The sequence below is a fragment of the Nerophis lumbriciformis genome, linkage group LG28 (genome assembly GCF_033978685.3).
Source record: "Nerophis lumbriciformis linkage group LG28, RoL_Nlum_v2.1, whole genome shotgun sequence".
NCBI classification, from domain to species: Eukaryota; Metazoa; Chordata; class Actinopteri; order Syngnathiformes; family Syngnathidae; genus Nerophis; species Nerophis lumbriciformis.
Window position 1 is genome coordinate 14,929,975 of NC_084575.2, and position 17,349 is coordinate 14,947,323.

General features: G+C 39.5%; 1 protein-coding gene across 2 annotated transcripts in view; it reads right to left on the reverse strand.

Annotated features, from left to right (window-relative positions):
• Positions 1–2,273: 2,273 nt before the first annotated feature.
• The window catches only part of LOC133570887 (low-density lipoprotein receptor-related protein 1-like), a 281,878-nt gene continuing 266,802 nt past the window's right edge, over positions 2,274–17,349 (reverse strand). Inside the window, exons 81-90 of one of the 2 annotated variants that reach the window (XM_061923678.1) lie at positions 17,205–17,345; positions 16,960–17,133; positions 13,649–13,810; positions 13,374–13,557; positions 10,859–10,966; positions 10,478–10,551; positions 10,308–10,401; positions 10,136–10,174; positions 7,276–7,420; positions 2,274–4,806 (exon numbers count right to left, since the gene is read on the reverse strand). In XM_061923678.1, coding sequence (XP_061779662.1) covers positions 4,666–4,806; positions 7,276–7,420; positions 10,136–10,174; positions 10,308–10,401; positions 10,478–10,551; positions 10,859–10,966; positions 13,374–13,557; positions 13,649–13,810; positions 16,960–17,133; positions 17,205–17,345 — 1,262 coding nt within the window. In that variant the 3' untranslated portion in view covers positions 2,274–4,665. The remainder of the gene's footprint in view (positions 4,807–7,275; positions 7,421–10,135; positions 10,175–10,307; positions 10,402–10,477; positions 10,552–10,858; positions 10,967–13,373; positions 13,558–13,648; positions 13,811–16,959; positions 17,134–17,204; positions 17,346–17,349) is intronic. The other variant, XM_061923679.1, reaches the window with a different exon arrangement.

Below are 17,349 nucleotides of genomic sequence, written 5' to 3' on the forward strand. Positions count from 1 at the left end.
CGCTGCTGGTGGCCATGATTGTTAACAATGTGGAGATGTGAGGAGCTCCACAACCTGTGACGTCACGCGCATATCGTCTGCTACTTTAGGTACAGGCAAGGCTTTTTTATCAGCGACCAAAAGTTGCGAACTTTATCGTTGATGTTCTCTTAAATAAATAAATAAATGGGTTGTACTTGTATAGCGCTTTTCTACCTTCAAGGTACTCAAAGCGCTTTGACACTACTTCCACATTTACCCATTCACACACACATTCACACACTGATGGAGGGAGCTGCCATGCAAGGCGCTAACCAGCACCCATCAGGAGCAAGGGTGAAGTGTCTTGCTCAGGACACAACGGACATGACGAGGTTGGTACTAGGTGGGGATTGGACCAGGGACCCTCGGGTCGCGCACGGCCATTCTTCCACTGCGCCACGCCGTCCCTCTTCTAAATCTTTTCAGCAAAAATATGGCAATTAGGGATGTCCCGATCCGATATTTGGATCGGATCGGCTGCTGATATTTGCAAAAAAATGCGTATCAGTAAGGCATGGGAAAATGCCGATCCAGTTTAAAAAAAAAAAACTACGGTCCGTGTTTTCCAACGCACAGATTTAAATAATACATTCCACTTTTCTGCTGCTCCTATTTTCCGTTCCGCATTTTCCAGCACACCTTCAACACATCCACATGTCTGTAGATTCTCACGCAGTTGCTTTTAGCTGCTGGCATTACACGACAGGCTCTTCTCACTCTTTTTTGTGTCTCCCTCTCACAGACAGCAAGCGCACCTTCTTACACACGTCACATACTGTCACGTCATACGTCACATACGTATACGCCCTCTTCGAGCAGAGAGGTAGCAGCATGGTTAACGTTAGCTGTGATGCTAGCGCAGCCGTGCGAGCAACGCTCCCTCTAAGGTGCGCGCCTGAGCAATTGCGCACTGTTTAAGCGTCCTCTGCGCATAGCAATTATATGCCACGCACAAAATCTAATAAAAAAATAAGCACATAACAATTTGACACACCGACACGACAGAGAAAACAGTTTTCGTCATCATTGTTTAAATATTGTGACGTCTGTCGAGACGCTTATCTCCATTCGGTGCCACACGTCCACACCATCAAAATGCCGAGGCAAACATTTCCACATCAACACCGTATGAAAAAATTAGTGATTTTTTTAGTTGTGATTTCCTTCTCTGCATGAAAGTTTAAAAGTAGCATATATTAATGCAGTATGAAGAAGAATGTTTTAATGTAGACATGCAAGCCTTGAAAGAACATTTTGAAAATCAAGACTACATTTCCTGCAAATGGGTGCATTTCTACCCTATATTTTAACTTTAGATTTATTCTCATATCAAACTCTTTTGGCTGTCTTTTTGACACTTACATCCGGCGCCCCCTTCCACACCCTGGATTATAAATAATGTAAATAATTCAATGTGATTATCTTGTGTGATGACTGTATTATGATGATAGTATATATCTGATAGTATATATCTGTATCATGAATCAATTTAAGTGGACCCCGACTTAAACAAGTTGAAAAACGTATTCGGGTGTTACCATTTAGTGGTCAATTGTATGGAATATGTACTTCACTGTGCAACCTACTAATAAAAGTCTCAATCAATCAATCAAAACACATGGAATCATCATAATGCTGTGATTATATGCATCAAGTGTTCATTCAAGGCTAAAGCAAAATATCGAGATATATATCGTGTATCGCAATATGGCCTTAAAATATCGCAATATTAAAAAAAGGCCATATCGCCCAGCCCTAGTTTCAATGATGCCATTTCTGTTTGTCATGTATAATTTTGTCTATTTTGTGTTTATCCTTGAATAAACAGGTCAGTTTCTTGTTACCAACCATTGTGTATTATTCAAACTCCCCTAATTCAGCTGGCTAGTTGTTATCAAGAGTACTAAAACCCTTTTCAACATGATTCTGACAACTAAGTAGGCTAAATAACTTTAAACTTTAATACATGCTCGGATAGGCCAGTATTGGTCAGTATCGGTATCGGATCGGAAGTGCAAAAACAATATCGGTATCGGATCAGAAGTGCAAAAACCTGGATCGGGACATCCCTAATGGCAATATCGCGAAATGATCAAGTATGACACAAAGAATGGACCTGCTATCCCCGTTTAAATAAGAAAATCGCATTTCAATAGGCCTTTAATTTCCCCTCAGGGATTATTAAAGTATTTCTGGTTCATACAGGTCTGGGCTCTTGGGTTTCATACAAATAAGGTAGAGAACACAGACAGTTTGGTTTTCTGTACAAATGTCTATTTATTTATAACAATATCTGTTATTTAGCTCGTAAAGACTCCAGCAAAAATTAAAACATTATTGTCTTTCCAGAAGAAAGTCTGAGCCTCCATGCATCGTGACTATATAAAAGCTATGTGTCATTATTAAGAAGAAAAACAATTTTTAAAAATGTGTTATCATCTTTAGCAAAAACTGCTGCGGAGGGAAACACTGTTGATTGTACGTATCTCCCAATTTTAAAGACATGTACAAGCCATGAAAATAACACACTTACTGACATTTAAGCAACATAATAAAAAAAAAAAAAACATTTGTGGTTGTCCTTAAGTCGGTTTACATGACATATGGATGACGCGTTTGTGACAAAAGCAGCATTTTGGGACAGGCTGAGCATAATAAAGACAAGAATGGCAGTATTAGCAGCAGCAGTTGGACACAGCTCAACAACGACACAAATACCAAATGAAGACAAGCGGCGTTACAAAACGGTCAATTTGATCCACTAAAGCGGGGTTTTTCGAACTTTATGACCCAAAATGGCCGCCGAATGAAACATTAGGGCGAACCTTCTCTCACCTTCAACTCGAGGGAGGAAGACCCTGGAAGTTTTTTGGTCCTCCTTGTGTTTACCAGCTATGGCCCATGTTCCATCACCTGGGAGCAACGTCCTCCTTCTCCAACACGCACAGAAAAGCAATAAAAACAAACAAAATATATCTTAACGGTATAAAATAGTGTCCAATCGGGAATTGTGTGCAAGGACGCTCAGGACACAATCACTTAACGAGCATCTGGTGCTGTACTTACGGCAAGGCTGCGTTCACACTTGACATATTTGGCTCGGTTTAAAAAATAAGTCTTGTTAGTTTGGTCACTATAAAGCATAACATTAAAAAAAAAAAAAAAACTTATTATAATAATAATAATAATAATAATGTATTTAAACCGACAGCTGGCATTATGGGTTGAAATATGTCACGTGATATGTGAAATCCGGAAGTCACTTATGTTCACCATGAATTGATTAACGTGGACCCCGACTTAAAAAAGTTGAAAAACTTATTCGGGTGTTACCATTTAGTGGTCAATTGTATGGAATCTGTACTGTACTGTGCAATTTACTAATACAAGTCTCAATCAATCAATCAAATGCATTACTGCTTTGGCCAGAACAAAAATGCCGCCCGGACAGTTTAGAGGGACGGACTACAACTACCGAACTACTATGGATTATACTTAAAATAAATGGTTTTTTTTAAAGCTTTTATTTGTTACTTCCGAAAAAGCAGAACACATAAGGTATTTACAATGTGTTAAACTTGTTAGTTTGGGAATTTATGAAAACAGAATTTTGAGTAAGTTTTAATTCTAAAGGTGTCAAGAGCCTTTAATGTTAGGGGGAATGGGTTGGATCGTTTGGTCTCATAATAATGGTTTACTATTATAATCAAATCATGTATCTTTCAGGAGCATAAACACAATGTGGTTGTTTGGGCCCACGACCACTAGAGAGAGCCACATGATCATCCATCCATCCATCCATTTTTTACCGCTTATTCCCTTCGGGGTAGCGGGGGGCGCTGGAGCCTATCTCAGTTACAATCGGGCGGAAGGCGGGGTACACCCTGGACAATTAAGTCGCTATCTCATCGCAACATTCACACTCACACTAGGGCCAATTTAGTGTTGCCAATGCCAATCAACATGATCATAAAGGTATCAAGGTTCAGATTTCAGTGACTAGTGAAATGTGGCTCCTTGTAGGGACCAATTTGATGTGCAACGTGTAAAATCCAACCCCAGTCATATTAAAAGAGTAAAATGAGGCCACAAAACTAAATAATTTGGGCCACAAAAAGCCAAGAGGCGGTTCGGCACGCACCACGGAAAGCGTGAACGCAGCCTTTAAAGTGTGTCGCACAAACTTGCCGAGAAGCCAAGCAAAACAAACACAACTTTGAGTTTTGCTTTCCCCGCTCAAAGTGCACACAAACGACAAACAGCTGGCACTGGTGAAATGGAACAAACGTTTCCTCGTCTCTCTTTCTCTCGATACAATTCATACAAAAATAAACACAAATAAAATTGCTCCGAGGACGTCTAATTGTCTCCTTTACGTTTCATTTTGCACAGAGGTAGTGGCTATTTAGGTAAAGGGTAAGGGACACGTGTAAATGATAAATCTCTTTTACAAAATGTTTTTTTTGACCGGAGGAAACTCAAAAGAACAAAATATAATACTGCAATCACATACAAAAGTAGTCCTTCATTTTTGTACATTTTATACAGTGGCCACACATTTTTGTTTTGTATGTGTGTCATTTTTGTGTGTTTTTTTCTCTAAAAAGGCAAGAAGAGGGTATTTGGAATAGCGTGATGGGCGGCCTACGCCAAAGGGTCCACAAGAGGCTCCTCTTCTCCGCGGCACAGCAGCTCCTTCTTCTCGTCCGTGCTGGCCAGAGAGTTGCGACTGTTTTGAGCCCCCATGTACAGCGTGGTGTACACTGGGTTGGTGAAGTTAGTAGGCTGGAGCAACACAGAAGAAACATCAAACATCAGATGGTGAGTAGTAGGGATGTAAGGGAATGTGTAATACTAGTGTATTAATGGTGTGCCTCGTGGTATAGTCACATGTCTAATCGGTAAGCAAATAAAGCGCAGATCAATAATGGCTAACCACAGTCCCAAGGAGAAGCTAGAGCAGGGGTGTCAAACTCAAATACAGAGTGGGCCAACATTTAAAACTGAACAAAGCCGCGGGCCAAGGTTGAACAAATTTTAACTTTTTTGATAGGGACCCAAACAAGTTTTGCATTACATATTGAACAAGCAAGGCTTATATAACTTTATAGTGACATGTAAAATCGAGTTTCAAATAATAATAATAATAATAATAATAATTAAAAAATATCAATGGCATATCAAATACAATTTAAATAAAAATTGAATGCCTCTTTTCTATTTGCAGCCTTCTGAGGTAAATATCAACATTAACTTTTTCCACAGGCTAATGAATTTGAAAATAAAATAATGAATAAACCAACCATTCAGTTTGCAACACACTGATCTAATCTGATGTGCCCAAGCCAGATACCTGCCACCTTTTCTTGGATGCTAGTTCATTAATGTCGGGGCTCAGGCTTTGAGCTGAGGCATCCGTCATTATCGAACGAAGGTGTTCATCAGTCATTATATCACGTATTCTACAGTCTTGGGGGCGTGCCTTACAGGCACTGCTTTTAACGTCCTTTACGAGCTGACGTCACGTCCGCTTTTCATCCCTTCTAACAACGTGCCCACCCAGTCACAAGATATGAGCGGCTCCTGTACGCACACACACGTAAATGCAAAGCATACTTCATCAACAGCGATACAGTTTACACTGAGAGTGGCCGTATAAGCAACTTTAACATTGTTAGAAATATACGCCACACTGTGAATCCACACCAAACAAGAATGACAAACACATTTCGGGAGAACATCCGCACAGTAACACAACATAAACACAACAGAACAAATACCCAGAACCCTTTGCAGCACTAACTCTTCCGGGACGCTACAAAATACACCCCCGCTACCTCCAATATCTATTAGTGTACCGGTAAATCCATACCTTGTTGCTATCATATTGCAAATACTTTCAGAATGTGCATTTGATTCTTACTTTACTATCACCAAGTTTTGAGCAAATCAATGACTTGCAGTCAGGTAAAACGTTGAAAAAATGGTTGTATATGACAGTCTGAGAATAAAACTACATTTGTGTTATGGAGTCTTTTAAAGGTCAATTTGAATTCTGCAAGCAAATAATTTACCTGTGATTAATCATAATTAATCCAAATTCAAAAGTGTAAATAATCTGATTAAAAAAATAATTATTTGTTAGCACTAATTATTTCATGATTTAATTATTTCAAGATTTCATTATTTATAGATTTAACTTGTTTATGTTTGGCCCTGCGATAAGGTGGCGACTTGTCCAGGGTGTACCCCGCCTTCCGCCCGATTGTAGCTGAGATAGGCTCCAGCGCCCCCCGCAACCCCAAAAGGGAATAAGCGGTAGAAAATGGATGGATGGATGTTTTAATGATTCATTTAAGTAATTGTATTTATTTATTTATTTTTCCCCCATTGGCCCCAATAGTTAGCATGCTATTAGGAAGCAAGCCCTAACAGTGGCGCCAAGTCTAAGAGAGATACAAATAAATAAGCAAGATGCCAAGAAGAAAGTTGGCGGAGTGAAAAGGTATATTTTCTGCATTTATTTCAATTTTTAAACAATATCATAGCGCTACCAATTTAATTTCCCTGTATTGCATGCTTTTTAGATGTTGTTCTTTTGAAAAGTTTCTGTGCTCACTTATGTGTTGTGTTTTGTGAAGTTGCATGTGTTTTGGACATTGCAGCGAGTTTACCCGTCGTCCACCATAGTATCGGTCAAAATGTAAACGATACCCATCCCTAGTCGTTAAAAGTTTCTAGTTTGGGAACACTTGGCCGACATTGGACAATGTATTTTATCGGAGAATTACCTGCTTGCAGTTTGTATGTTCATTTACAAAAATATTTCAAGCTGTTTACCAAAAAGCAACAAATTATGTTTTGCATTCGGTTCTGTTGATGTGGTTGTGTCTAGTTTTCTCTTGTCCCTCGCCCAGTCACTCTATGTAGTCACTCTCATCTTGATCTCAGCCCAACTGGTCAAGACAGATGGCTGAACCACCAAGCCTGGGTTCTGTTCGAGGTTTTTCCTTGCCTCCGCCGCCAAGTGCTTGCTCATGTAGGATTCATCTGGGTCTCTTTAATAGTTGTTCTAGACCTGCTCCATGTGTAAACGTCTGTTGTAAATTGGTGCTATATAAAGTAAATTTACTTGGCGGTACCCAGAATGGGTGGACCTTACAACCGAAGAACGTGCCGACCTGTGATTATGGGCTACCGTTAAACCCCTAGTGCGTAGAAAGGAAGCTGTTGACGTGTGATGATAGTCTCTACCTTGTCTGGATCAAGAGTGAAGTCTGCATCGAGCAGCTCCCCGGCGTCGTCGTCAGGCTCGCCTTCGTAGATCTTGTAGGCGGGGTTTCCGATCTCGACATTCATGGCCCCGTTGGTCATCCTTTGGTGCTGGAAGCCCTTGGCTCTGCATGACATATAAAGGTCCAGATATAACATCTGTAAAAGCCACAGAATGAAGGGAAAGGCGGATCATGGCGTCAAAAGCCACAGCACGGCACAGACACAAACCCAGCATTCAACTTAGAACTCGACGCACAAAATGAACCACGACAACTGGACACATTGCTATGGACTATCGTAAATTGACATTCTGGCGAGAAGTGGAAGAATGATGTTCCACTGACCACACTGCAATACACACCACCGCACTGTTGCAGGAGGGATGAGCATCAAACCAACAGGTTTAAAGTAGGGTTGTCAAAATTAAAATGGTAATGCAGATTAATTGATCATCAATATTAATCTGATTAAAAACTGTTTTGCAATTAACCCATTTGCAGCATAGAATGACCCAAAAGCACTTCTAGTTTAAAATAGTACACTAATAACACAAAAGCAGTAACTATGTGCTGTTTTGGAATGGGGCACTGCCAAATGTTTCTGTTCTTGCATGTGAAATACTAAACTCTTGAAATAATCTATGCGATATGGTAGCGTGCAATTTTTTTGAATGTGATTGTAAGACATTTTTTATGACTTTTTAAACTATGTATTTCTATTTGTGTTACACTGACGAATGGCACTGAATCTTGTTGTGTACCATGATGATTGACAATGACGATAAAGGGTTTATATTCTATTCTATTCACATTTAAAACGCCTTATCAAATACTGAAATATACTTAGATGGGCTGCACGATTTTAAGGGGGAAAAAAACCTAATTGCAATTTTTCTCTCCAAAATTGCGATTGGGATGTGATTTGCAGTTCTTTATACATAGAAATGCAGAGAAAAAAACAAGTGAAAGACGACATTTTAAATTTAGACTATCAATAAACATTTTCTTGTCTCAAGGTGCCACAGATTATTACAATAATGCAATCATTTACTTAAAAAAATATTTGGCTTTATGCAGACAGACTTAAAGATTTTGTATACATCACACTCTTAAACTGAAGAAATAATCTATAAAAACTATACAGTTTTATAATGTAATGTGATCATAATATACCGTAATAATAATAATGCAAGTGACCATTTAAAAGGATATCAACTTTTATTTCTCATTATTTTTTAATTGTTTACCATAGTACTGTAGTTGGAAGATAAATAACTATCCTAAATAAATAAACCAAAAAATAAAATGGACTCATTTCTGTAAGCCAAAATTTTACTTAATATTGAACATCTTAAAATGCTTTTTTTTTTTCCTAGTTTGAAAAAAAAGTCAGATTGTTTTTTTGTTTGTAACCATCACATGATCACGGCATTCTCGCTCATTCGTCCGTGTTGATGGGCTCATATTGCCAATCTTATTTGATGCTGAAATAGTACCACAACGGGACATTTGGCTTTGTAATCATATTTTTTCCTCCTAATTTTTGTTACGCGGCACTTCTCACTGGCGAGTCGTGAGTAGGGATGCTGTCTGTACGTGCTTCTTTTGTGTGTGTAAAGCTAACGCCCCGCTCTACGCCCACCGACACAAAGAATGTGAATGGCTGAAAAAAGGGCTCACTGTTTTCAGTTGATTCTTCTGTTAAATAAACACGCTCAGGTGCTAAGAGCGATGCACAGAGTGACACGCCTTTTTCCCTGTTTAAATCAAAAGACGAACAAATGCGATGTTCTACAATTCTGATTGGCGAACAGGTCTGTCACTCCAATGCCAGTGACGGCGGAGAAAAAAACAACTTTTATCGCACTAATTAAAACCTTGATGTGGATTCGATTTCTAGTAATTGTGCAACCCTAATAGTTGGTCATATTTCCTCTTTGAGTCTGTTGATTTATTAGAGCAGTGCTGCCACCTAGCTGGAGGCTTGTGTTTTGTTCAAGAATGAAAAAAGACACTAATACTGAAAGCTCTGACAGTTCACCGCGCTCCCCCCACAGAGCCCACCCAAACTATTTGAGAGGCACTGGTTTAGAAAAACAGACAGTTTGTTGTTAACACAATATTGACGTTAAAAGTGTTTTATAAACACGTCAAATGCAAACATAATCATTATCTTGAGTCTCTTTACTGATGCAAAATTAAACATAAATAATATAAGTAAAAAAAGTGATTCATCAAAATTATTCCACAGCATCCCTGTGATCAATCAGATTATACATTTTAATCGTTTGAAACCCTTACTTTAAAGGATGAATTTTTGAATGATATTCATTCTAATAATATGTGGGTCGAGAGCATGTTTACGAATACTAAAAGTGGCAAAAATCTGTCATTATCTTTACTTGTTTGCTTTACTTTCGAAACAAGCAAAATCATTTGCTACATATCTTAAAATACAGTCTGGATCCCTGCCAACTATCTATCAGTCAGTTACAATCGTGGGAGCTGTAAATTAGAATTTTTTTGTGTGCCAATAGGCTAATCTAGCATGATAAATAATAATAAACTGTTCAAATTAGATTTTAATGAAACAACAAATTATCCTTTTCCTGGTCATCTGTCATGCAAATGTTTTAAATGCCCATCCCTACAGTGCGATGCAATAGGACAAAGCATGATAGACAAGACTACAAACAGATCTTTTCATTGCAGATCTGTCCATCAGTTCCTAAAGAGGCGAGGACACTGTCGGGACGCAACACTCATCACAGAAAACAAACACTGCACATCAACTAAGAGTTCGACAGGGTGGTAAAAGTACAGCCCCCGGCAACTGTTACCGCAAGCGCTTGGAGCCGGTTTTACTGGGCCGGCTAGACCTGAGGAGCAGAGGAGATGAAATTACAGTGCTGGTGGAAGGAAGGAAGGAAGTAAAGAAAGAAGTGGAAAAAAGAACGATGCACGAAAGAAAAGGCTTTCTTAATGTCTTTAAAGTGTTGACCTTAAACTTACCCTCTCATTCTCCTCTTGTACCAGATCAAGGCTCCCACTGCCAGCAGAACCAGCAGGAGCAGGATGAGCACAGGGATCACGATGGAGGCTGTACCTTCAAGCATACACAATACATGAATGTACATGGCGACGGAGCAGGTTGGAGTTAATGATGTGGTTAAGTTACTTACGTCCCCCTGAACCGGTGCCACTATCACTGCTGGTGACTGACTCACAGCGATGCCCTGCCCATCCAGGAGAGCATCTACGCATACACAGCAGGTATGTCCATTATTTCACAAAAGTACAGTAAACCTTTTTCAGATAGATTTACTATCCACTTAATTAAGATTAATTCCAACATGTACACGTGACATTGAAGCAGATCATGATTCCTAACCCTCCCTCCCTCGGGAAACTTGTTCTGCAACGTGAACCCAAGAATCCAACGTACAGTGCTTTCCAAGATGTACACTGACTACCCTGAGTTATATGAAAGTGTAATTTCTATAATATTGTACATGCATGTAAGCAGAAATACAGAGTGAGTCTTTGCCGCAGAGTTTGCTCACCTGCACTCTGGAAGGTGGGTATGAGGATTAATGGAGCAATGGCCATTTGCACAGTATTCATTTGTATCACATGTGTAGCAACTGGGCTGGACTCTTCCATTTGCACATCTATTGGGAATAGGAAAATGTCAGTAATGAATTATGCCGTCTGACTACTTAATTAGAGACATCTTCACAAAGCATGAAATCATAAGCATGTCTGCCCACATGAATGTTAAAAAGCAGGTTTATATTTTGACCTAAACAGCATGATCAACATTTGCATTTGAAAATATTATTTTCCACAAAATAAGGGTTGACTTTCCATGGTTGCTGCTGTAATGTTAATTAACGAGATACTTTTGGCACATTTTGGGCTCCTTGGTATACAGCATGACAGAAAAATAATCTGTCAAAAAATGCAATTTTCCTTGACCTCTGCAATTTTTTTTCTACTGCACACAATATACCGCATATTTTAGTACATACGCATACTGCAAATCAGGGGTGTTTAGTGTTTTGTTTGTAGAAAATGGATGGATGGATGACTAGTGATGCACCAAATATTCGGCTGCTGAAAAAGACTTTGATCAACGAAACAGCGCTGCCAAAACCGGATGTTGTGATGACGTATCCACTTCTGCTGGCAGGCCACATCTTTTTCTGTGCACTTGAATGACATATCTTGACCAAAGACAACGTAAAAGTCGCAAAGAGGTCACATTGCTGTACAGACCGCAGTCACATTTGAAATTCCAATCAGATTTGTACTGCCTCCTGATGTGGCACTTTCGAGCGTTTAGACGGGCAAGAAAAATGTCTGATCTGTGCCACTTAAAGGGGAACATTATCACCAGACCTATGTAAGCGTCAATATATACCTTGATGTTGCAGAAAAAAGACCATATATTTTTTTAACCGATTTCCGAACTCTAAATGGGTGAATTTTGGTGAATTAAACGCCTTTCTATTATTCGCTCTCGGAGCGATGACGTCACGTTGTGACGTCACATCGGGAAGCAATCCGCCTTTTTCTCAAACACCGAGTCAAATCAGCTCTGTTATTTTCCGTTTTTTTCGACTGTTTTCCGTACCTTGGAGACATCATGCCTCGTCGGTGTGTTGTCGGAGGGTGTAACAACACGAACAGGGACGGATTCAAGTTGCACCAGTGGCCCAAAGATGCGAAAGTGGCAAGAAATTGGACGTTTGTTCCGCACACTTTACAGACGAAAGCTATGCTACGACAGAGATGGCAAGAATGTGTGGATATCCTGCAAAACTCAAAGCAGATGCATTTCCAACGATAAAGTCAAAGAAATCTGCCGCCAGACCCCCATTGAATCTGCCGGAGTGTGTGAGCAATTCAGGGACAAAGGACCTCCGTAGCACGGCAAGCAATGGCGGCAGTTTGTTCCCGCAGACGAGCGAGCTAAACCCCCTGGATGTCTTGGCTCACACCGTCCCTTATGCCACCGAAAATGATCAAGAGAAGAATATCGACCCTAGCTTCCCTGGCCTGCTGACATCAACTCCAAAACTGGACAGATCAGCTTTCAGGAAAAGAGAGCGGATGAGGGTATGTCTACAGAATATATTAATTGATGAAAATTGGGCTGTCTGCACTCTCAAAGTGCATATTGTTGCCAAATGTATTTCATATGCTGTAAACCTAGTTCATAGTTGTTAGTTTCCTTTAATGCCAAACAAACACATACCAATCGTTGGTTAGAAGGCGATCGCCGAATTCGTCCTCGCTTTCTCCCGTGTCGCTGGCTGTCGTGTCGTTTTCGTCGGTTTCGCTGGCATACGGTTCAAACCGATATGGCTCAATAGCTTCAGTTTCTTCTTCAATTTCGTTTTCGCTACCTGCCTCCACACTACAACCATCCGTTTCAATACATGCGTAATCTGTTGAATCGCTTAAGCCGCTGAAATCCGAGTCTGAATCCGAGCTAATGTCGCTATAGCTTGCTGTTCTATGCGCCATGTTTGTTTGTGTTGGCATCACTATGTGAAGTCACAGGAAAATGGACGGGTGTATATAACGATGGTTAAAATCAGGCACTTTGAAGCTTTTTTTAGGGATATTGCGTGATGGGTAAAATTTTGAAAAAAACTTCGAAAAATAAAATAAGCCACTGGGAACTGATTTTTAATGGTTTTAACCCTTCTGAAATTGTGATAATGTTCCCCTTTAAAGGGAAAAAAATCTGATTTGGTATCCAGGGTAAACAGAGCCTTAGGTCCCCTTGAAAGAAAATCTATAAATTGTACTGGTTTTGAAAGTGAAAATTATCAAAATGGTCCCCGCATCCTTTGATTTTTCAGTCTGTGGCCGCCAGTGGAAAAAGTTTGACACCTCTATTCAATTAATTCTTATAATATTTCGTACACTACAGTATATCTTGTTCAGTCTTTAGTAATGTAGCGAAGGTCTCAACGACAGGGAAGGTGTGGCAGCTTGTGTGTGTTTGCGTGTGTGTGTGTGTGTGTGTGTGTGTGTGTGTGTGTGTGTGTGTGTATGAGCGTTTACCGGCAGGTGAATTCCCCTGTGGATGTAAACCTGTCCTTCGGGATACATTCTCCGTCGCGACAATAGTGACACTTGTCAATCTCGCATGTGCTGCCGGTGAATTGGGGCAGACAGCGGCACAGTTTAGAGCCACTGGACGTCTGTAGACACGTGCCTCTGTTCAGGCAGTGGCTCTCACAGCTTCCTACAAGACACACACAGACATGTGCTAAGTAAGTATTCAGGTTATCAAACAATATCTTTTTTGAAGATATTAGACAGTCAAGGACACTCACTATACTGGCACTGGTCGCCCAGGAAGTCGCGAGGGCAGCTGCAAGTTGGCTGATTCCCAGCACTGACAGTGCAGTTGCCTGCGTTCATACAGTAATTCCTACATGTGTGCAGGTTGCAGTTCGGCCCTGTAAATCCTGGCAGGCATCGGCAGGTCGGAGAGCCTGTTATGGTTAAACAAGAGATCATCCATCACACATTTTCCCTACTATGATAGTCGTATAATTGCAGTTTTCTCCAACGCTATTGAAAGAAATGAGTTGGGAAGTCTAGCAGTATAAGGCTCTAGATAAGAGGAACGATTCTAAAGATGCTTAGCAGATTCACTTTGCTGCATTTTTGCATATCAGTATTATCCTTATTTCAATATTTACAGATTGAGGAGTACTACTATTTTTGTAGTTTTTAAATCAATTTAACCATTTCAAGTATCTTGACAGGTCAGCATTCAGCAGCCTTACCGACCTCTGCATGCGTTTTAAAATATTGATGGAAGCTGTCGGTGTAAAATTCATGCGTGTTATGCTTGCCATACCGATATTTACAATGAACTCATTTGCAATAGAGATGAGATTAATTTGTATTTGAAAAGAGCCGGATCATGAAGAGCCGTTCCTTTCAAAGAGCTGTTCAAATGACTACCTTGTTAATATAGTTCCTTTTTTACTGGTATTGGTTGTAAGATAATATGTAGATCAGAATAATTTTATTGTAAACATTCCAAAAGGTGGTGTCATATCCCCATGCTTTAACAGTGACATGGCTACAGTATTTTGAATTTTCCCTCCCCTTAAAAACATTTAGCATTTTAACAATAAATAAATAAATACACAAATATTAAAAAATAAAATGTACATATGTATATACAAATAAAAATACAACTAGGATAAAAATTAGAACATAACAAAAATGTAAATAAAAAATAAAAAATGTACTGTTGTGTGTACGCTTGTACTACTCTGACTAGTTAAACAGAAAAGTACATCCAAATAATAAAAACACAAAATTTTATTGAAGTAAATATCAATTATATATGTAAATAAATATATATGTATTTTTTTCCACATCAAAAAAGTGAATTGAAATGCTGCTACATTTGTGAGCAGTTGCCGATGCTGCATCTGCATTTGCATAAAAGACAGCTCCCAAAAGAGAGACTTGCAAGTGGGAATTGGTTCTCATTGTTCACCTAAAAGAGCCATTCAGAAGACTGGATTCATTTGCAAACATCACATCTCGAATCTGCGCTACTGATGCACACAGTGTCTCAGACTACGCTTATATTACAACGTTAGTTCTGTTGCTGTGTTGCGCAACATACCTCTTCACCAATGTGCTCAAAGAGAACTACGTTTGCATGAGCACTTCCTCATGCACTCCCAGTTTTTATTGAAGTTTAAAGATTAAGTTGTTGTATACCGAGTGTGCTTGAAGTCTGAACACAAAGATAATGTAGAGTTATTGCACCGATTTCAAGTGAATCTTGCAAACCACATCAACCTTTGTGTTTATTTGCTGTCAAATTATTCATTTTTTAAAATCAGATTAATCACACTTTTGAATTGATTAATCAAAAATAATCACAGTATATTATTTGCTTGCATTAATTAAACCAACTTTAAAAAACAACCCAGATGTTTTGACTCAAATGCAATTTTATTGACATAATGTCGAACATTTTTTAATTGTTTTGACTTAAAAGCATGTCATTTTGTGCTCAAAACCTGGTAACAGTATAGTATGGAGTACACATTTTGAACAATATTGCAATACTATCACAAATAAGGTGCGGATGGATGAACACCAATAAATATTGTACTTACAAATCCATCAACATAACTCAAATTGCGAGAATATAATCTAGGTTTCACATGGTTAAAGGGAAACTGCACTTTATTTGGATTATTGCCTATAATTCACAATTATTATGAGTGACAAGAACACATTTTTCTTTGTTTAATGCATAGTAACTGGTAAATAAAAGCCCATTTACAATGGCGCCAATGGGAGCCATGACGTTATTGTGTCTATTCCGAATATAAAACCCAATAAATAACCATCCAAAAAGCGCCCACATTACTTCATTTACATTTCGGGACCTGAACATTAACAAAATATTAGCGATATTGTTATTATAAGCGCTAATGTTAAGAACCTACATTTAGCGGCGAATTGATCAGAGACTTTCTTATGCTGCTGTATTGACGTCATCAGCTGGTGAGCTGCTTTCTTGCTTCTTGGCTAAAGTTCAAGTTCAAGTTAAAGTACCAATGATGTGGCGAAATTATTCTCTGCATTTGACCCATCACCCTTGATCACCCCCTGGGAGGTGAGGGGAGCAGTGGGCAGCAGCGGTGGCTGCCCACAATTCCAACCCTTGATGCTGAGTGCCAATCAGGGAGGTAATGGGTCCCATTTTTGTAGTCTTTGGTATGACTCGGCCGGGGTTTGAACTCACGACCTACCGATCTCAGGGCGGACACTCTAACCACTAGGCCACTGAGTAGGTTCTAAAGAAAGTTAATTCTAAATTATAAATCATGTCTCTCACCTGCATAGTAAAATTATGAAGATAATCAATTTTCACAAGAAAGATGCTGGTTTGCACCCACCATTTTTTTAGCCCTTTGCGAGGATTATGAGTCATTCTTCATCTAAACAGTAATATATCAACATCTCAACAGCTGTCATCCTAGTGAGAGCAGACATTGTACGTAAGTGATGTTTTATTATGTTTGTTGGCTTTCATGATGTCTATAGTTATGTTGTAATCAGTGATGTTGTTGAGGGAAAAAACAAACGTGATGCGTTTTAGACGGATGCTTAAAATGATCAAGATATGTAAATAGTACATGTTATTATGATTGTGCCTGTTACTACAGTACATATATACTTACAGAATGTATAGAAAACCTTAATGGAGGTGTTTGGATGTTTTTTTTTAAGCAATTTATCGGCAGAATAGAGCAGCTCCCATGGGCTCCATTATAAGCAGACTTTAGCTCGCATTTATTTACTAGTTAGAATGCATAAAAAAAGAAAAACATATGTCTGCTTGTCTTACATAAGGATTGTGAACGATAGACAAAATTCCGAAAAAAAGTGCAGTTCCCCTTTAATGCGACACTTTTTTAGTGATTAATCGTATGCGTTAATCGTTAACGTTGACAGAACTAGTTATCAGTTTATATTCCAATAAACATTTTTTGAAAATTAAAATTTTTGCCTAATATGTGTTCAGACTTTAGAGTGACGCTGTAAAATGTGTTATCAACTTGCGGTTTCGAGTAATCATCAGCGGTCGCATCCCCACCTGTAGGAGAAGGTGTGCACGTTCCTCCGTTTTTGCAGTAGTCTCTGCATTGGTCAATCTCACAACGATCTCCTCCATAGTTGGGCTGGCAGCGACATTTGGCCTGCTTGTAAGCATTGAGGAAACAGCTGCCGCCGTTCAAACATTGGACCAGGCAGGGGCCACTGGGAGGCGCTGCAGACAATTACGTTGCATTAAGTTGAGAGTTGTGAATGCGTGCACCTGTGTCTGTAATGCTCACTCACAGATGGGGGACAGCGTGGGAGTGGGCTGCCTCACGCACGTGCCATTGTCCAGTGAGTATCCGTTGGGGCAGGTGCACACAGGTCCACTGGGGCTCAACAGGCACAGCCATTCGCATTTCTTTCTATCGCACGGATTGGCCACTAG